At 39.9% G+C, this 21,599-nt stretch overlaps 1 protein-coding gene across 7 annotated transcripts; it reads left to right on the top strand.

The window, feature by feature from the left end:
* The first annotated feature begins 7,814 nt into the window (after positions 1–7,814).
* Positions 7,815–20,364, top strand: LOC104215099 (2-oxoglutarate-Fe(II) type oxidoreductase hxnY). Of its 7 annotated transcripts, XM_070174447.1 has the most exons (13): positions 7,895–8,237; positions 9,662–9,857; positions 10,203–10,301; positions 10,413–10,464; positions 10,619–10,740; positions 10,823–10,923; positions 11,000–11,058; positions 11,320–11,376; positions 11,789–11,834; positions 12,468–12,547; positions 14,562–15,073; positions 15,161–15,576; positions 15,668–15,851. In XM_070174447.1, the coding sequence occupies exons 1-13, from the start codon at positions 8,130–8,132 to the stop codon at positions 15,737–15,739; spliced, it is 1,920 nt and encodes a 639-aa protein (XP_070030548.1). In that variant the 5' UTR covers positions 7,895–8,129; the 3' UTR covers positions 15,740–15,851. The 7 variants fall into 7 exon arrangements, with proteins under 7 accessions (XP_009763150.1, XP_070030544.1, XP_070030548.1 ...); XM_070174443.1 differs by having other exon boundaries at positions 7,847–8,237; positions 15,161–16,734; XM_070174448.1 differs by lacking the exons at positions 15,161–15,576; positions 15,668–15,851 and adding an exon at positions 20,095–20,364 and having other exon boundaries at positions 7,936–8,237.
* Positions 20,365–21,599: the final 1,235 nt, after the last annotated feature.

Genomic DNA, 21,599 nt, shown 5'->3' on the forward strand with positions numbered 1-21,599 from the left:
CTTTCAGCATATTAAAGAAGTACAATATGAAGCTGAACTAGGAAAAATGTGTGTTTGGAGTCCGATTAGGTAAATTACTCGGATTCATGGTATCCAACTGGGGAATCGAGATCAACCCCGACAAGATCAAAGCCATCGAAGATATCATGGTTGTGGACAACGTGAAGGTCGTGCAAAGATTAACCGGACGCATAGCCACCCTTGGATGATTCATCTCGAGGTCCTCTGCTAAGAGCCACCGATTCTACTCACTACTAAAGAAGAAGAATAACCTCTCATGGACCCCGGAGTGCCAACGGGCCTTGGAGGAACTCAAGCGGTATCTATCAAGCCCACCGCTACTTCCAGATTTTCTAAGCGCCTCTAGGAAGCTGAAACCATATTTTCAATGTCATCCTATATGTGATAATTGGCCAAATGGGTCGTGGAGATCAGCGGGTACGATATTAAATATCGTCACCGGACTGCAATTAAATCTCAAATTTTGGCAGCCTTCATGGCTGACTTTACACCGGCCCTAATACCTGAGGTCGAAAGAGAGTTGTTGGTGAACTCAAGGTCATCTTTGGGGATATGGACCCTCTTTACGTACGACACCTCGAACACAAAAGGGTCCGGACTTGGCATCGTATTGAAGCCACCAACAGGCAATATAGTTAGGCAATCTATTAGGACTATGAAATTGACTAACAACGAGGCTTAATATAAGGCCATGATTGCAGGTCGTGAACTAGCTAAAAGTTTAGGGGGCAGAGGTGATCGAAGCTAAGTGTGACTCCCACCTCGTGCTAAACCAAGTTAATGGGACGTTCGAGGCAAGAGAAGAACAAATGCGAAGGTACCTGGATAAGTTGCAGGTAACATTACATCGGTTCAAGGAGTAGACTTTGCAACACGTACCTTGAGATCAAAACAGTGAGGCCGATGCCCTTGCTATATTAGGATCGTTGGTCGAGGACGACATCAACTCAGGGCAGTTGTACAACTCATGAGATCGGTAGTATAAGAAGGCCATGCCGAGATAAACTCAACAAGCCTAACTTGGGACTGGATAACAATATATATATAATATCTGAAGACCAGAAAATGACCCTATGATCCAAAAGGATCAAGGTCCATGCGTATGAAGGCAACTCGATTTAGTTTGTACGAAGACGGAACCCTGTTCGGAAGAACATTCGGTGGCCGGCTTGCGATATGTCTAGGGCCAGGAGATACTGAGTACGTTCTTAGGGAAATCCACAAAGGCACCTGCGAAAATCATTCCGATGTCGAATCATTGGTTTGAAAAGTAATCAAGGTCGGCTACTACTAGATCGATATGGAAAAGGACACAAAGGAGTTCATACAATAATGTGATGAATGTCAAAGACATGCTCTGATTATTCATCAACTGGGGGAGCTGTTGCATTCGGTTTTGTCACCATGGCCGTTCATGAAGTAGGGAATAGACATCGTTGGCCCTTTTCCGTGGGCACCCGATAAGGCTCAATTTATATTATTTAATACTGACTATTTCTCTAAGTAGGTGGAAGCCCAGGCATATGAGAAGGTCAGAGAAAAAGAAGTCATCGATTTCATTTCAGACCACATCATATGTCGGTTCAGAATACCGGCCGAGATCGTGTGCGACAACGGGAAGCAGTTCATCGGCAGCAAAGTAAGCAACTTTCTCGAAGACCATAAAATCAAAAGGATCCTATCAACACCCTACCACCCTAGTGGGAATTGACAAGCAGAATCGAAAATCATACTCCAAAACCTCAAAAAGAGGTTAACTGACGCCAAAGGAAAATGGAAGGATATCCTGCCCGAAGTCCTATGGGCATATCGTATGACCTTGAAGTTCAGTACCAGGGCCACCCTGTTCTCACTGATTTACGGCGTTGAAGCTCTAACACCGATCGAAGTTGGAGAACCAAGTCTCAAGTTCCAATATGCAACCAAGGAACCGAACGACGAGGCCATGAATACAAGCCTGAAGCTAATAGAGAAAGGCGCGAACCCGCCCTTATCTGATTGGCCGCCCAAAAGCAGCGAATCGAGAGGTATTACAATTGAAGAGCCAACCTTCGACATTTCAATGTCAGGGACTTAGTTTTAAGGAAGGTCACGCTAAGTACCCAAAACCTAAACGAAGAGAAGTTGGGACCAAACTAGGAAGGTCATTATCAAATTATTGAAATCACTGGTAAGGGATCGTACAAAGACAGAACAATGAACGACGAGCAACTACCGAACAACTGGAACATAATTCACTTGAAGCGATATTACTGCTAAGGTATGACCCCATTAATTCCTTTTACTTATTTGCATTTTGAACTAAAACTTGCAGGAGATCGTCAAAGAACGACATAACTTTTAGGCCTGAAAGCACGCGTTGCACTCTTTTTTCTTTAAACCGATTTTGTCCCAAATAGGGTTTTCGGCAAGGTTTTTAATGAGGCAACAGTAAATCATGCTAACTTAGAATTAAAGGTCGGTTACGAACCAGCATCGAAGATCACGATAGCATTATATTTGAGGCCTCTCTACAATTAGCTCCGAACACTAGGGGCATTACCTTCAGATAATGACTTTAGCAAGGAAAGAAACTTTATGATTGAAAGGTCTCGGTTTGATCGATAGGATTTACTGTAAGGGCCAAACGGTCAAATGAACCGTGCCCGCATATATTGCTCGAGCCCTGGCACGAAGCTTGTACACATGTGTAACTATTACGCACAAGAATAAAAAGAAGTGTCGACCTTGCGGATATATATCTTGTCCCTTAAAAAACTTTCATTTTTCTTAAGGAATTTCCTACATCTGATCCCCTAAAGGTGTCAAGCCTAAGGACTGCCTTAATCCAAGTTCAAACGATCACTCCCAGTCGGGGACTGCCATCCAAAGACAAACTCGAACGGCCCGGGCTATCAGAGATCGGGGGCACAAGACCTATTAGGCAGTGCCCCAACCTTAAAGGCTACGGACATCCCCATTCGAGGGCTATTATCTTAGGCAAACCCAGATAACTCGGGGTAACAAGCCCACTGGGCAACATCCGAACTAAAAGGCTACGGCCATATTAAAACGGATCAGAGACGTCTGAGACCCGTAACAAAAAATAAGGCATTCAAAATTTCTTAACCGATTCTAAAAGCTACCCTCAGCAAACTATAATCTAAAAAATTATAAATACTTTGGGGAAAAGTTTCTGGTTATACCGAGCCCACACGATGCCTTTGAAGGCAAGGCCTATTCGAAACTCCGAGCATGACCTAACTATTTCATGCTAAGGCATTTCGATCTTTGCAAATATAAATAATAAAGCAAAGGAAAACAAAACTCAGAGATTGTCGAAGGGAAAAAGAAGCCTTGTATTATATATACATATAATCTTTACAAAGGCCAAACGGCCTTGACAAAAAGTACACAAGTACAAAAATACAAAAAAATGTACAAGGCACTTAAACGGCCTTGTCTTCACCGGAGCCCGCCTCATCACCGGGACCATCACCCTCGGAGTCTTCTTCTTCGTCCTCGGGGTAAGCCAACTTCTTGGCCTTGGCCTCGAGCCTCTTGGCGTTTTTGATCTCGGACGACAAATTAAAGCCCCGAGCATGAACTTCCTCGAGGGCCTCCCTTCGGGACTACCGCTTCTCATACTCAACAATGTCTTTCAAGCAAACCTGGGCTGCCTCGGCATCAGCTCTGTACTGGGCCCCAATCTCGTTGGCATCGGCCTTGGTTATTTTAGCTATCAACTTGGCCACTGTAAGCTCTTTTGAGAAGGCCTCTCGATCGGCAATAACCAAGCTCAGTTGAGATTGAAGCTCCTCGACTTTCTGAGATTGTGCCTCAGCTTTCTCTCTCATCATTCGGGGTTGAGCCTCCGCCGAGGCCAATTGTGCCCGGATAGTTTCTTTTTTCGAGGCCAAGCAGTCCGTTTTGCTTTTCCATTCTTTGGCCTCAACCTTTATAACATCCATCTTTGCCCAGTGCTGGTCGATCCGATCAAGCTTCTGTTGGACCTGCGGGTTCGGACCGTTAGTCATCGTATCTAACTTATCGTCACTTACTTCAAAAACTTTTACCTACTCAACCTAGACGGCATGTTTTTTCTCGACCGCGTCCAACTTGGATCGAAGGCTCTTAGCCTTTTATTCACGTTGCTCACTAAGAAGTTTGTACATGTCTTTCTTCTCGGTAAGCTCTCTGGCTTCGGCCTCGAGTTGGCTCAGCTCTTCTCTATACCAGAGGAAGGTCTTATGGTGAAGCACTGAAGCCTGCAAATATGGGAAGGAATGTTAAGATCACCAATAACCAGAATTGAAAAATGAAAAGGTTCGATGACACCTTACCCGATTTAGTGCCTGTTGTGATTCGTTGAACAGGCATAGAGAATCCACCTTGTTCATTTTTTCTTGGTCGTCTTCGGTCACTAGGTATCGAAGGTAACTAGCTACCCCAACCGGTACGGAGAGAACCCGGGCATCCTCCGAAATGGAGATAACAATCGACCACTTCCGACCAGGATCAACACTTGGGGCAGGGAATCGTTTGACTAGTCTCGGGCTCGAATTAGGGTCATCTGCTCTCGAGGACAGGCTTTTCCCCGGTACTTCCAAGTCACCCAATTCGGTGACATCCTCCGTGGCAGTGGAGTCCATGCCATTAAAAAAGCTTTGGATGGGATCGTTCGCTCCCTGGACCCCCTCATTTGACCGCTCCTTCGCCGTTTTGAGCTTTGCCGAACATCAAGTCCGTGAACAAAGGTGATCCCGTTATGTCAATGACACCAGGTGGAGCAGATCCAACATCTTGATGGTTCTTGACCCTCACTGTTGCATCGACCTCTTGAGTTTGAGAGGGGGTGGATTCTATTGTTCCCCCCTCGGCTGATGCTCGTTCTTCAGGGACCGATGGCTCTCGGGCCAATAAAATTTCATCCTCTTCGGACTCGTCCCTGAGCCGGTGAAGGGAGTCTAAGTCAAGTATTCGGGAGCTGGAGGTTTCTTTTGGCTTGCGGACCAGCCTCCTCCTCAGTTTCTTTTTCTCCGAACTCGGGGAGCTCGGAGCCCTCCTCCTTTTCTTCTCTATGGCCTGCCCCGGAGCAGGAGACTCGACGGGCAAGTCCTCGTCACCAACCGAAGGCCTAAGCTCGACATCCTTAGGCAATAAGAACTTGATAGTAAAAGGAGAGGCCTAACGCAACCTGATCGAAAAAGTGATCTTACCATGGTAAGGGGCCTCCCAACGGCCCTTTGAGAGTTTGCGCCACGAACGCTCGGAGTAGGGCATCTGAGAAACGATACCCTCGACCCACTCCTTGAGTCGTGGGACAACATTTGTAACCGAGCAATGGTTGCACCACCACAAACATCAATAAGAAAAAGAAAAGTAAACGTAAAATCAACATTCAAAGGAGAGTTCCACTTACATTTTGTATTCCACTTCTTGGGGAATGGCATGCATTTCGCCGGAATCAGGTCCGAAGTCCTCACTCGGACAAAACAGCCTTACTAGCCTCGATCTCAGTCCTCATCGATGCTCGAGAACGGGGCTTTACTGGGCCGATGCACAAGCTTTATCAGCCCCGCTTGAAATAGTCGGGGAATGTACACCCGAAGTAGGTGATCCATGGTGAACCGGCATCCATCAATTTTGCTCACGAAGAACCGGAGGAGGATCATGGTCCTCCACATTGAAAGATGGATCTGACCGAGGAAGACTTCATACCTCTTGCAGAAATCTATGATGACCGGGTCCATCATCCCAATGTGAAGGAATAAGTGTAAACACTCAGGTATCCCTCGACATGGGTTGTAATGGCCTCCTCGGGGTTGGGGACCACTACAGTTTCATTGGCCCAGTTGCAATCTATCCGAACCATAGGGAGGATCTCCTCAGTGATCGAACAGATGTATCAAGAGAAGTCTTCGCACCGACCTGGTACGGATGAAGTTTTTCCAACTTTGAAGTCATTATTTACCGAGCAACCCCCGGGGACGAACATTTTCAAGGGAGGTTCGACCACTGGGTTGTAAACTGTTGCGTTCGAAACAGTCGCCTCGGCCCCAAAAACCGGACGTGAAGTAGAGGGATTCTCTTTCTGGGGGACGGTCTTGGAAGTCTTTGCCATTTCTTTGGAAAGCTAAAGTGGAGGAAAAACTGAGAAAGATGAAGAGAGAAGGGAAGTTGAAGAATTAGACTTGTTGGCTTGGGAAGAAGATGGGTGAATTTTTTTGCAAAGGACCCTGAATAACGGAGGTAAAAATGCTAGAGTAATGCAAAAAATCTTGAAAACTCTAAGGCAGAAGGTTTGATGTAAAGTAAAAATGAACAAAGGAGGTGGTATTTATAGGAACTCGGCGACGCTTTGCATTCAGGGGTAGCCGACCGACGGTTGACAAGAATTTAATGCCATTATGACACGACGTACCGAAGAAGGAACGGAGAATCTCATGTCGTTTCTCATCAACTCATTCTCCGAGAAATGAGGGGACTATCTGTATACGGATAAAATCGTTCTCGTAGTACTTCCCGGTCCATGACATGATAAGCCAAGCTTTAGATATAGTAATAGGAGGGCCCAAACCGAGGTAGAGATCTCACCAATACGGAGCCCGGGCTGTGACGCCCGCCCTCGAGGGTGTCAGGGTCGCGATTCGGGATCGTCCCTAGACTTGATTAACTTCGAGGAACGTTGTTAGGAGGTCGAGCACGGCCAACAGAAGACCGTGATATCGACCGACCGAATATCACGGTGGAGATGTCGGCACGTACCAAGAAGAAATTGGCAATTAGTTAATTAGGAGAGTTTTACCTTTTATAGAGTTGTACCTAATACATGACTCCCCTACTATATAAATATGGTCTAATTACTTATAAAAGACATGGTAACATGCATTCCAAAGCAATACATTATTATTTCTCTCTTTAAGCTCTTATTCTTCTGTACCTTGATACCGATCGAAGTGCATCCAGTTCGAGTGTGACTGGCCTCCCAAGACTGTAACTGTTCAATTCGTGTGGTTTGAATTTATTTTATCGTTGTTTATTTCAATTACAACTTAATTTATCGCTTTGTGTCAAGTTAATCTCATATCCTTAAAATCACTTACAAATTCAATTATTATCCGATTTTAAGGGTAAACAAAAGTAATACATAATATCATAAAAAGTACGACTTTTTTTTATTAATTAGATACATTTTTTCACTTTCCAATATAATAAACTATCACAATATGAAAACTGAATATGACAAGAAAAGGTATTTGTATGCATTATTAGTTATGAAGTAGAAATGATGTGCCCAAATTTATTCTTCTACCCAAATTTCACCCTTCTAAAATTGAATGGTCAAAAATTTCAATACTATAGCTCAAGGCAAGGTGAAGTTAAGGAAATAAAATAGTTCAATAAGGAATCAACTATCAAGAAAATACGAAAGAGAAAAAAATTTACCTAGAGTGAATTTGCCGAGACGATGCTGGGAAGAAGTAAAGTAAGAAATGATCTGCCTTTTTTTTTTATCTTTTTTTGTTTCCTATGAATAATATAATATTGAAAGAAGAAGAAGAATAAATTGAAAAGGTCGATTTATAATTATATGATGTAATTACATCCAATTCTTTATCTTCTGTTGGGAGTTGGAGAGTGTAATTACTCCCTTCCAATTACACTCAATTCCTCACCAACCAAGTAATTGCTTGGTCAAACAAATATACCAAAGCGTGTAATTATACTCAATTACAATTAATTTCAATTCCCATGTGACTTTACAAACAGGCTCATAGTAAATATAGTAGAATGATTCGGGTATTTCCTCTGATTAGAGGCCTCGAATTTAAAATTTTGAATCATGTTAGTGAAGAACTATTCGATCTATTTGAGAATAATAGAGCTTTCGGGAGTGTCATATAATTTGTACGCATATATAAATCAGTGGGCGAAGTGGGTTTGAAATATCAAATGGTTAAAACCAAAAAAAAATAAAAAAAAAAATGACACAAATGAAATTCCCTATACGTCGGTGTGACGTTGTTTCACTGCTTGCACTAGAACTGTCTCTCCACGCACTCTCTCGAGGAAACAAGAGAGGAACGTCAATTTCATCGAGTAACGAATAACGCAGGAACGAATATATGGCGAATTCGAACAAGAATGGAATTGCTTCCACCAACATTTCTGCTTTACACTGCATCGATCTCTCCAGTCCTGACATCCATACCTCTGTTTCTCTCCTCAAAAAGGTACCCCTCTCTCTCTCTCATATGTGCATCTTATGTGTTCGTATATATGTTAGTGAGAAGGAAATTCGTGAGATGTGTCATGCGTATGTGTGTGTGTAGGAAGAAAAGTTGTGATCTTTATCAGCAAGTTATCTGTCTATTGATAATTGTCTATTTATTGAGGCTGATGATAGCAGCTGTAAAGGAATAACATGAGATATAGGTTTGTTGCAAAATTCACCTGAATTAAATACATAGAGTTTACGTTTGCTTCTTTTTTATCTAAACAGGAAATATTACCGAGGGTTCGGAAAGCTGCTTTGTTTCTAAATCCTTTTTGGTTATTTAAGCTTTTGCCATTCACAAGAATTATTATCGCATGTTTACTTTCTGGAGAGTAATGCCAACGCAGCTAATTATAAGGCAAATTCATATACTAGTTATTGTTGTTACCTTTACTTTATGCCCCCTGTTTACTAGAGGCAGAGGCGGATCCAGGATTTAAAGTTAATGGGTTCCTATAACGACCTTAAGTAAATATACAATAAATAACTGGGTTCACAATCAAATATTTATGGATATTTAGTGGATTTTTTAATACATATACACGGTATATGCAAAAGCTACTGGGTTCACGAGAACCCACATTCAATAGGCTGGATCCGCCCCTGACTAGACGTCCTTTTCAGTCTGGTTAGAGACTTGTATGTTGGTGAAATGATAACTTTGAGGATTAGCGAATATATAGTTTTTTAGAACCCCTAATATGCCTTAAAACAGAGCTAAATAAAAACGAATGGATTAGAGGATTCATATATAACCCAGACTCAAGCTGGTTGGCAATGAGGCATCGCTGATTGAGTTGATGGAAAGGGTATCTGCATGGATCCTTCAAATATTCATCAAGTATCATGTCTATGGACTATACTTTGGAGGAGATTCATAGATCCCATCTGTTAGAAGAATTTATATTTCTATTAAAAGATAAAACCAACGTTTAGTATGCATAAAGCCACCGTCCCAAAGCTACTTTTTTTGTCCTTTAGTTCTTTAAACTAAGATTATCCACTGATCTTCACTATGTAAGTTCTCTAATCATCTCACTGCTCTCCGATCGAACAGTCAAAGGTTTCAATAGGTACATTATTTTCTTTCCACCTACCAGAAAATATGTATTACCTAACTTTATATGATCAAAACTGTCTCTCTAGTTCTATCAGACAATTTTTTAACAAGTTCCCTTTCCCCACAAGTACTGGTACCTCTATTAGGAGTACATATTATGTGGTAATGTTCATTTTTGATAAATCCAACAATCTGCTCTAGAGAAACCACTATATCTGCTTTCTTTTGTTACTTTTCCTTTCTTTCCTCTTCAATGTTTGTATTCCATTGGAAGATCTTATTGCTCCATTAGCTCATATATATTCGTTCTTGGTCACTAGGCTTGCTTAGATTCAGGATTTTTCTATGTTGTCAATCATAAAATCAGCCAGGAGTTTACGGATGAAGTTTTCGCTCAAAGCAAAAAGCTTTTTGACCTTCCTTTGGAAGAGAAAATGAAGCTTCTTAGGAATGAGAAACATCGGGGTTACACTCCTGTTCTAGATGAGCATTTGGATGCTGTCAATCAAATAAACGGTATGTATCTAGCATATCTCTTATTGCTATTATTATTAGATTAGAGTTAGAGGGGATATTTGCCTTGTTCCTACTCAATGTTGTTCACTCACTCCAGTACCAGTAAGATTCAATTAATTAAGTTGAACCACAACAATACCATAATGAGTATACTTTACAAAGAAGAGATGGCAAGTATCACCTACCCAAGAGAGAATTCTCGTAGATGTAGAATGGTTAGACTAAGATATAGCTTTACTCTCACAGTATCAAGAAATCTAGATATTTTATCAGAAAACAATTAGAAAAGCTACTTCAGCTGAGGCTACTTTCCTTTTAGTTGGCTGCTTTTGTGATGCGCCTTAGGTGACTATAAGGAGGGATATTACATTGGTGTTGAAGCACTTGAAGATGATCCTGATGCTCAGAGACCATTTTATGGGTCAAATGTGTGGCCTACTGCAGGTAACTCTCAGTGGGGTTCTAGTCATTTATCTGAGGAATACACAATGATCTTACCAAATATCATTATTTTGTTAATCACTTAAAAGGTTAAATTGGTTAGTATTCTTCAAGGTATCTTGCCTGGATGGAGGGAAACTATGGAGAAGTATCATCAAGAGGCACTGTGGGTCACTATCTTCCTATCATATTCTTACATTCTTAAGCTTTAATTCTTGTTGGTCAATGACAATATTGCTGTATATCTCCAAGATTGTTTTTTACCTGCATTTATCTCTTCTTTTTTTGTGTATCATTTGCTGCCTGTCTACTTGCATCAGTGAGGTGACAAAAGCAGTATCGAGGCTCATAGCCCTTGCACTTGACCTTGATGCTGACTTTTTTGGTCAGCCAGAGTTTCTCGGCAAACCAATTGGTACTTTGCGTCTGCTGCATTATGAAGGTGAAGATAGTTAAACTTCAATAGAGAGTCATCATGCTTCTCTATTTGATGTAACTGATATTCTGATTTCATGTCAAACTAGGCAAACTTTCTGATCCATCAACTGGAATTTTTGGAGCTGGTGCACATACTGACTATGGTCTGATTACTCTTTTGGCCACAGATGATGTCTGTGGCCTTCAGGTAAATTATCAGAAAACTTGGAATTTTCTAGATAGATATTAATCATGTTTAAGTCAAACTTTTAAATCTAATCCAGATATGCAAGGATAAGGATGCTAAGCCTCAGATTTGGGAGTATGTGCCACCATTAAAAGGGTGAGACATGATAAGTTTCTTGGTTTTGTCCTCTGTTTTGTAAGTAAAGCACAAGTTATAACGTGTAAGGTTTGATACTGCTTAAAATCATGTCTTCTCCTGCAGTATCAAACGATACAGCTTGCCTTTTGTTAACAATGTAAAAGTTAAGTTGAAATCACCTATGTAGCATAATAGAAGATTTCACTCTCTATAATGTAATGGACCAATTAGTTTGCAGCAGCAGTTATGGGCATAATATTCTTGACATTCTACTTACAGTGCTTTTGTAGTGAATCTTGGTGATATGCTTGAGCGCTGGAGCAACGGTATATTCAGGTAATGTGATTGTTGTGCAAGTTGCGAATTAATGGCATCAGAAGCCAGGATATTGATTCGTTACCTCTTCTAAACTACCATATAATACCCGCAATTCTTATTTTTTAATTTGACCTTGAGAAAATAATCTTACCCTTCTGACTTTATTGGGGATACATTCTGATAACTGAGCTCCTCCCTCCAGCAAGTTGTGAAAAAGTTGCTGCAATTGTTTAATGGAGAATAGTTTTTCTCAAATAGAGCTATACAATTAACCAAGGAAATGCAAACTTCATATTCCAGGATTTGGTAGCTTCTCTTCGTGATTATTAATTGTGTACACTCAATGTGTATGAAATTGACACATTTTTTTCTAAGTCACCGTAATTGTATCATGTTTCTTGTCAGTTTACTTTTTTGCTCCTGTGTTCAGGTCAACATTGCATCGGGTCCTTGGAAATGGTCAAGAAAGATATTCTGTAAGCCCTTTGATGGTTTTGGATGCTTGCATATCTTATGCATATCAACATAATCATTTAAAAAGAGAATTGTTCAATTTTATATAACTTCTTAGACGAGTGTTATTGCCTCCAGAAAGGAATCCCTTTAAGACTGTAATGATATATTTTCTTAACTGGAAAGGTTAAAAGGAAATTTCAGTAATTTTTTATCACTATATATCATATAACTTTTTCCGACTAAAAAAGATTGATATGAAATTTTGTTTTCATTATTGTATGTTTTCTTTCAAAGTACATCTATTAAGTTTTGGTCTGTCACTTGCCATAAAGATGATTTGGGTTCTGAAACATATATATGAAAGCATATGATAAGAAGCTAGCCAATAAGACTAAACAACAGTTATGAGTTTCTTAAAATTGTAAGCATTTTTGCTAAATCTATCTTCTAGAAAAAGTGTGTAATTTTGTGGAGAAATGTCCACATGCTGACTTATACCTGGATGGCTGGATTACCTCACCCCAGAACTGAAATTTTGAAGAGAGCTGCTTTTTGCTTGTTCTAACGGGAGACAGCAATGAATACTCATAGCAAATTAGCTCTTATGGAAATGGGAGAACCAATCATTTGATCCTCTTCTTCATGTTGTGTAGATTGCATATTTTGTGGAGCCCAGTCACGACTGTCTTGTTGAATGCTTGGCGACCTGCCAATCAAAAGATAACCCACCGAGGCAAGTAAACTTATTCTACCAGAGGCACACAAACTAAATTTATCCAACGTGCAGTACAAATTACCTAATGACCAAAGCTGTTTCCAACATATTTTAAAAAATATTTTGGAGAAAAGATTTTGTGCATTTGTGTGTGTTGTATCATGCATGACTGGAAGAAGATTTTTTATGGAAGTTCCAAGGCCCTTCTCCATTCAAAATTTCTTTCTGTAAAAGTGCTTTTGATAAATTTTTACAAAAACAACTTTCTCCAAAGACTTCTTCGTTTTCCAAATGTTCCCACACTCAATATAGACTTAGGTGCTTCAAGTTGTGATCCTATGAAAAAAGACTGAAATGCTTCAATGACGATGTTTAATTGAGGTCCTGTAATGCCAAATAAACGAGTTTTGCCATGCAAGTAAACCTGCATGGTCATTGCGCCACTATGATAATAGAGATCTTATTTTAGACGATGCGGCTTGTTAGAAATCTTTTATGTCCCCAGTGTTTTTGCCTACTATAAATGGTTGACTGATTGCTGTTCTCTCAGGTATCCTCCAATTAAATGTGAGACCTACTTGCTTCAGCGTTACAAGGACACTCATGTTGATCTGTGTTCTTACAAATAAGATAGGAGATGGTGGTAACTAGTAAAGCTATAAATGGTACCCCCGACTTTTCTTACACAGTTTATAAGGGTCCAGTCTTTGAATTAAGTTCGACTGGGTTGTAGAACACACTCTGTTCGAGTCTTTGAATTAAGTTCGACTGGGTTGTAAAACACTATCTGTTAAGCTCTATATGATGTTACTGTTGGACTGTAAGCATTGGGCTTTAAAGACTTTAAGCATTGGGCTTTAAAGTCTAAGAGTGTGAATTGGGAATTGGTGGGAAATAAAATGGAGGGAAATGAAAATTTGAATCAAATGAGCTTTTGTCATGAACTTTGTACCACATTGGTGAAAGACAACTACACTTGTGTGTATAAATATGGGATCACTTCTTAGAGCTCTTAAAAGGAGTTGAAGAGAATGAACCCTCGCGTCGTCGTCGCTCGCTCGGCTCGGCTTCGGCTTTGGATTTGTCAAATGATCGATAAAATTATTTTTTGGACAAAATTTATTTAATTAATTATTTAATAATTAATTAAATGCCAGATCACTGCTGAAGATTCAGAAAGTATAGTCTGGCCGCAATCTTGGCGTCACCGCGGTAGGACCGCGCCAGAACCCTTCTGCAGATTCAGAGAGCCACTCTGGCCGCGGTCCTGGCGTAATCGTGGTAGGATCGCGGCAGGCCGCGTAAACTTCTGAAAAGGCACTTTTTCCAGAACAAACATCACACCTCTTCCAATAATTGCCTATAAATTCTGAGGCATGGCTTCGGTTTTGAGATACCAAAAACATTACAGAACTTTCTTCTTTCTGAAATACTGCATTCTAATTCATAGTCTCTCTCTCTCAAATTCGTAAGTGTGATTTTGCTCCGTTCTTTGAATTCGTTGGTATCCTGCAGTTTGTATTGCCACTGTTGCAGGAAGGTTTATTCCGTTTCATCCTGGGACGATTTAATCCATTACCTTGGCAACGTGTGAGGGGGTTAAAATTCCTTAAGGACGCACAAACAAATTGTGGACTCGGAATATTTCTTATAGTTTACTGTTTTTTTTTTCCAGTTTTTTCTTCTAACAGTTTTTCTTTATTTTCCTCCTAATTTTGTGTTTCCACACAGGACTATTAACAAGCTTAAGGAATTTTATAATGTAACGGTTCTGTGTTGAAATATATATATTAAACTGTTATCTATATTTTGTATACTGGTTTGGAGACTAAAGCCTTCGTGCTTTCTACTCCAATAATTATCTGTCCGGTTTAAAGTATAACAAAACTTTACCGGAATAAGAAACGTACGGGTTTGAAGTATATAAAAACCTCACCATTGTTACGTGTTGTGTGTTTGGTTTGGTATTCAGTTTGAAGATATCAAAACTTCACTGATTTAACAAAGTTCTGTTTTGTTTCCAACTCTACAGAAACATGTCGAATGAAAACCAAACTAATGGAAATGTTGCGGGAACGGGTGCTACTGTTACGAGTGTTGCTGCCTCGTCAAGCCGTTCAACTCCTGCTCATGCTATGGCCGGAAAGTTTTCTAGTATTGACTTCAAACGTTGGCAAATGAAGATGCTTTTCTATCTGACTACGTTGAGTTTGCAGCGATTCATCAAGGAGGATCCTCTGGTCCTGGCTGAAGGCACTCCGGATGACGAACGATTTGTGGTAACTGAAGCATGGAAACATTCTGATTTCTTGTGCAAAAACTACATTTTGAGTTGCTTGGAAGATAGCTTGTACAATGTCTATAGTGTCATGGAAACTTCAAAAGCATTATGGAATGCGCTTGAGAAGAAGTACAAGACTGAGGATGCCGGACTTAAGAAGTTTGTGGCTGCAAGATTTTTGGATTTCAAGATGATTGACACTAGGTCGGTCATAACTCAAGTCCATGAATTACAAGTCATTGTGCATGATCTCCTTGCTGAAGGTATGACCCGAATCAATAATTTTATTAATAAGATTTTTCGTGTTATTAATTGTGAATTTATTATTGAATGTATGGTCATAAATGAAGCCTTTCAAGTTGCCGCTTTCATTGAGAAGTTACCTCCATGTTGGAAGGACTTTAAGAACTATCTTAAACACAAGCGGAAGGAGATGACACTTGAAGACTTGATTGTTCGTTTGAGGATAGAAGAAGACAACAAAAATGCTGAAAAGAAGTCACGTGGAAACTCGACAATAATAAGGGCTAACATTGTTGAGGAGGCGCCACAAAATAAGAAAAGAAAGAAGGCTTCTGGGCCAAAGAATTACCCGAGCAAGAAAAAGTTCAAGGGTAATTGCCACAACTGTGGAAAATCTGGGCATAAGGCCGTGGATTGTCGTGCACCAAAGAATGATAAGAAGAAGAAGAAGAATCAAGCTAACATGGTTGAAAATGCTGAAGAAATGGAGGACTTGTGTGCAATGTTGTCTGAATGCAACTTGGTAGGAAATCCTAAAGAATGGTGGATTGATTCTGGAGCCACCCGCCATGTTTGTGCTAACAAGGAGTTATTTTCTTCCTATGCCCCCGCAGGACCCGATGAGAAAATTTTTATGGGAAATTCGTCTACAGCCAAAATTGAAGGAGTTGGCAAGATTGCGTTGAAGATGACGTCGGGAAAAATTGTGACTCTAAACCAAGTTCTCCACGTTCCAGAAATTCGCAAGAATCTTGTGTCTACCTCACTTCTTGTCAAGAATGGATTCAAATGTATTTTTGTTTCTAATAGTGTTATACTAAGTAAGAATGATGTGTATGTAGGAAAAGGTTACCTGAATGAGGGCCTTTTTAAGCTAAATGTAATAGCAGTTCCTATAAATAAAGTTAATGCTTCTTCTTACTTACTTGAGTCAAACGCTTTATGGCATGCACGCTTAGGTCACGTCAACTTCAAAACATTGCGAAAAATGATAAATTTAGAAGTCTTGCCAAAATTTGATTGCATTAATTCTAAATGTCAAATATGTGTGGAATCAAAGTATGCTAAGCATCCTTATAAGTCCGTTGAAAGGACCTCAAGTCCTTTAGACTTAATTCACACAGATATTTGCGACATGAAGTCAACACCATCTCGCGGTGGGAAAAAGTATTTTATTACTTTTATTGACGATAGCACGAGATATTGCTACGTTTATTTACTTAATAGTAAAGATGAGGCAATTGATGCTTTCAAGCAATACAAGAGTGAAGTTGAAATACAACTAAACAAAAAGATCAAAATGATAAGAAGTGATAGGGGTGACGAATATGAATCTCCTTTTGAAGAAATATGTTTGGAAAATAGCATTATTCACCAAACAACTGCCCCTTACTCTCCACAATCCAATAGAATTGCAGAGAGAAAGAATCGAACGTTGAAAGAGATGATGAATGCGTTGTTGATAAGCTCTGGTTTACCACAGAACTTGTGGGGGGAAGCAATACTTACAGCTAACCGAATAATCAACCGTGTACCTCATAGTAAAACACAGTCCATTCCTTATGAAAAATGGAAATGAAGGAAGCCCAGCTTGAAATACTTCAAAGTGTGGGGGTGTTTAGCTAAGGTACAAGTTCCTAAACCTAAAAGGGTTAAGATAGGTCCAAAAACGGTTGATTGTGTATTTATTGGATATGTAACCAATAGCAAGGCATATCGTTTTCTGGTTCATAAATCAGAAAATCCTGAGATTCACGTTAATACGATAATAGAATCAGATAATGCTGAATTCTTTGAAACTATTTATCCGTATAAAAAGGAAAGTGAATTGACCTATAAAAAGTCAAAACGACCTCGGGAGGAAATAATAAATAATATGCCCAATGAGGAAAATCCGAGAAGAAGTAAACGTCAACGGACATCTACTTCATTCGGTCCAGATTTTCTGACTTTCCTGCTAGAAAATGAGCCTCGTACCTTCAAGGAAGCAATGTCTTCCTCAGAAGCACAATATTGGAAAGAAGCTGTCAATAGTGAAATAGAATCCATATTGAGCAACCATACCTGAGAATTGGTTGATCTTCCTCCAGGTAACAAAACATTGGGTTCTAAATGGATTTTCAAGAAGAAAATGAAAGATGATGGTACTATTGACAAATACAAGGCAAGACTTGTTGTCAAAGGATTTAGACAGCGAGAAGGTCTTGACTATTTTGACACATACTCGCCGGTAACAAGAATTACATCCATTCGGATGCTAATAGCATTAGCCGCCTTGTATGGTCTTCAAATCCATCAAATGGATGTAAAAACATTCTTCTTAAATGGTGATCTAGAGGAAGAAATTTACATGAACCAACCTGAAGGGTTTGTGGTTCCGGAAAAAGAAAAGAAGGTGTGTCGACTTGTTAAGTCCCTTTATAGACTAAAACAAGCACCTAAGCAATGGCATTCGAAATTTGACCAAACAATGTTGTCAAATGGCTTTAAGATTAATGAATGTGATAAGTGTGTTTACATTAAGAACATTCCAAATCATATAGTAATTGTTTGCTTATATGTTGATGATATGCTAATAATGAGCAAAGACATTGCCGACATTCAAGCTACTAAGTGTATGCTTGCTAGTAAGTTTGATATGAAAGACTTAGGAGTTGCCGATGTAATTCTAGGAATTAAAATCCAGAGGACTCCTCAAGGTCTAGCTTTGTCTCAATCACATTACGTGAAAATGGTACTTGAAAAATTCAAACACTTGAAATTTAGAAGTGCAAGAACTCCAATTGACTTAAACCATCATCTTATAAAGAATAAAGGTGAAAACACGTCTCAATTGGAGTATGCTCGTGTATTGGGAAGCTTAATGTATATCATGAACTGTACACGTCCTGATATAGCTTGTGCAATAAGTAAACTTAGTCGATTCACAAGTAATCCCAACAAATATCACTGGGTGGCAATGAAACGAGTTCTGGGATATTTGGAATATACCCAAGACTACGCTTTACATTACAATAAATATCCTGCGGTTATCGAAGGATATAGTGATTCGAATTGGATAACCGGCTCAACAGAAACAAAGTCCACAAGTGGATATGTTTTTACTGTTGGTGGAGGAGCAGTATCTTGGAAGTCTTCCAAACAGACGTGCATCGCTCGCTCTACAATGGAATCAGAGTTTATAGCTTTGGATAAGGCCGGCGAAGAAGCTGAATGGCTTCGAAATTTCTTAGAAGACATTCCGTTCTGGCCAAAACCTTTGGCTCCTATATGCATACATTGCGATAGTGAGGCTGCAATAGGACGGGCAGGGAACGTTATGTATAACGGAAAGTCACGTCATATACGACGAAGACATAACACCGTTAGACAACTACTTTCTAGTGAAATTATCACTATTGATTATGTAAGATCAAAGGATAATGTGGCGGATCCGCTTACAAAAGGCTTAACTAGAGAGGGAGTTGAGAAATCATCTAAAGGAATGGGACTATGGCCGAGGACAAGTCAACATGGCGGTAACTCTACCTAGAATTTTGGATTTTCCGAGATCTAGGTTCAAGGAGCTCAAACAAAGTTGTGATTGACCGGTTCAACATTGTCAAAGTAAAGTCTTTGGTCCCTTCTCGTGATGAAGACAATGTTCAGTAACAAGGATAGAACTTTACACGTTCTTTAATGATTACCTAAGTTTGATGTGGTATTTATCAAATTGTGTCAATCTAGAGGATTACATGTTTAGGAATCACCTATGTAAGTGTAAAGTGGAAGCCGCTTCAATGAGAATTCTGTAAGGCCAATTCTCTACGCACTTATGAAACCGGGAGGTGTTCATGGCTGAAACGAACACAACAATGAGAACCAAAAGACGGTTAAGGGTTGATTGTGTGACATATGGTTGTCTAGGTATACACTAAAGTTCGACGGTTCAAAAATATCAAATCTACCGATTGACCGAGTATATCCGACATATGCTCACTACGGAAAGTTCAAAGGGAAACCTACTTATCCAGATGCAATTAATCCTTACTTGCAAATCACACAACTTTCATCGATGATCATTCTTGTTACAGCCATTCCCATTCATGTGGGGGATTGTTGGACTTTAAGCATTGGGCTTTAAAGACTTTAAGCGTTGAGCTTTAAAGTCTAAGAGTGTGAATTGGGAATTTGTGGGAAATAAAATGGAGGGAAATGAAAATTTGAATCAAGTGAGCTTTTGTCATGAACTTTGTACCACATTGGTGAAAGACAACTACACTTGTGTGTATAAATACGGGATCACTTCTTAGAGCTCTTAAAAGGAGTTGAAGAGAATGAACCCTCGCGCCGTCGTCGCTCGCTCGGCTCGGCTTCGGCTTTGGCTTTGGCTTTGGATTTGGATTTGGATTTGGAAAACGATCGATAAGATTTTTTTTGGACAAAATTTATTTAATTAATTATTTAATAATTAATTAAATGTCAGATCACTGCTGAAGATTCAGAAAGTATAGTCTGGCCGCGATCCTGGCGTAACCGCGGTAGGACCGCGCCAGAACCCTTCTGCAGATTCAGAGGGCCACTCTGGCCGCGGTCCTGGCGTAACCGCTGTAGGACCGCGGCAGACGGCGTAAACTTCTGAAAAGGCACTTTTTCCAAAACAAACATCACACCTCTTCCAATAATTGCCTATAAATTCTGAGGCATGGCTTCGGTTTTGAGATGCCAAAAACATTAGAGAACTTTCTTCTTTCTGAAAATACTGCATTCTAATTCGCAGTCTCTCTCTCTCAAATTTGGAAGCGTGATTTTGCTCCGTTCTTTGAGTTCGTTGGTATCCTGCAGTTTGTATTGCCACTGTTGTAGGAAGGTTTATTCAGTTTCATCCTGGGAGGATTTAATCCATTACCTTGGCAACGTGTGAGGGGGTTAAAATTCCTTAAGGACGCACAAGCAAATTGTGGACTCGGAATATTTCTTATAGTTTACTGTTTTTTTTTTCCCAATTTTTTCTTCTAACAGTTTTTCTTTATTTTCCTCCTAATTTTGTGTTTCCACACAGGACTATTAATAGTTACTTAGAGGATTTATGGTGCCAACATGTGCATGTATGATATTTACTTGTTTCAAGCTCGGCAAAGATTTCACTGAGGCCATTAGGCCGGGAATTGGTGGTAGCTAGTGGTCTTTTCCATAAGCAAGACCAAGATTAAAACCTCCATAAATGCTGTTCTTCATAGTAATAAAGAGTATAGACTTTGTTGATGCACTAGTTATAGCTCAAATACTGTTCGTTGTTTTCTTCATATATTCACGTTATTATTATGGCACAATAGATGGATTTTTGGGAACTGTGTACATTTTGCGGCCGCAGGTTAATAGTCAAGACTATCTGGTCCTAACTTGATGAAATTGTCGCTAGTTGTCTCCTTTTGCCTCAATTGTTTTGTAAATGACCCTCTTTTTAACTTCTCTTGCAAGAATAGATCTCTTATACCACAATCAAAAGATCCCTTTAAAGAAAACTGAAAATCTTATGACAAAACGTAGGATTACGGTCTAAACTTTTGTATGTTATTGTAGATGTTAGAACACAGTGTCACAATCCAAATCGGAGGGTCGCGACAGGTACCCGGTGCCTTACTCAACTGAGTACTAACGTAACATATCTTTCTTATCACGCCATCATGGGTAAATGAGCCAGAAGGGCCGTCATGAGATAACCAGAATAAAACATAAGGGAATACTAGACATAGGACGACCCAACATGATATAGAAACTTATACATGTGACATACGAGCCTACAAGGCCGACATGATCATTTGTACACTCAAAACATATGCCGACAAGGCCATACAAGTATCCATATATATGACATACGTCTACAAGCCTCTAAGATTCCATAAATGTTATAAAGGTCGGGATAGGGCCCCGCCATACCAATCAATACATGTCCAAATCATACTGACCAAATAGGCAACTCCGGAGCAAGTGGAGTGCACCAACACCTTCCGCTAAACTAATAGCCTACTAGGAGGTACTGTCAGACTGTCTATTGGGACCTGCGGGCATGAAGCGCAGCCTCCCCAGGCAAAAGGGACGTTAGTACAAATAAAGTACCGAGTATGTAAGGAACGAAAAGTAGTATATAAAAGACATGAAAGAAAGATGGAGTAAAGGACTCAACCTGTAAGTCTGAATAGTTCCGTGAATCATGAAACATTTATAATGGCATGCATGTGCGTATAAATGTCATATCATGCATAAGTATATGCATACATAACGTCATCAAGCCTCTGAGGGCATCCCATCATATCTTCTCAACCCCTGTGGGCAAAATCATCAATGTATACCAACTGATCAGGTGGTGGTACGCCTATAACACCATAATCTTTTTCCATACCCCATATACATATATTATATGCGTATATAACGCCATCTGGTCATGGGTCAATATACATGTATAATGAATGAAATGCATAATGAAGTAAGTCAATAAGATCTCTCGGAATGTCATGAGACCCATGAACATACGATATGATAGTAGGACACATGGGGAATCAAGAA

This window comes from Nicotiana sylvestris, chromosome 5, assembly GCF_000393655.2.
Source record: "Nicotiana sylvestris chromosome 5, ASM39365v2, whole genome shotgun sequence".
NCBI lineage: Eukaryota > Viridiplantae > Streptophyta > Magnoliopsida > Solanales > Solanaceae > Nicotiana > Nicotiana sylvestris.

Bases quoted from the DNA above. Each gene is read 5' to 3' on its own strand.
- LOC104215099 (XM_070174443.1), top strand. From the start codon at position 8,130: ATGGCGAATTCGAACAAGAATGGAATTGCTTCCACCAACATTTCTGCT. The intron at 10,465-10,618 runs GTGGGTCACTAT...TACTTGCATCAG, and splicing joins AAGTATCATCAAGAGGCACT to TGAGGTGACAAAAGCAGTAT. The intron at 11,835-12,467 runs GTAAGCCCTTTG...CATGTTGTGTAG, and splicing joins ATGGTCAAGAAAGATATTCT to ATTGCATATTTTGTGGAGCC.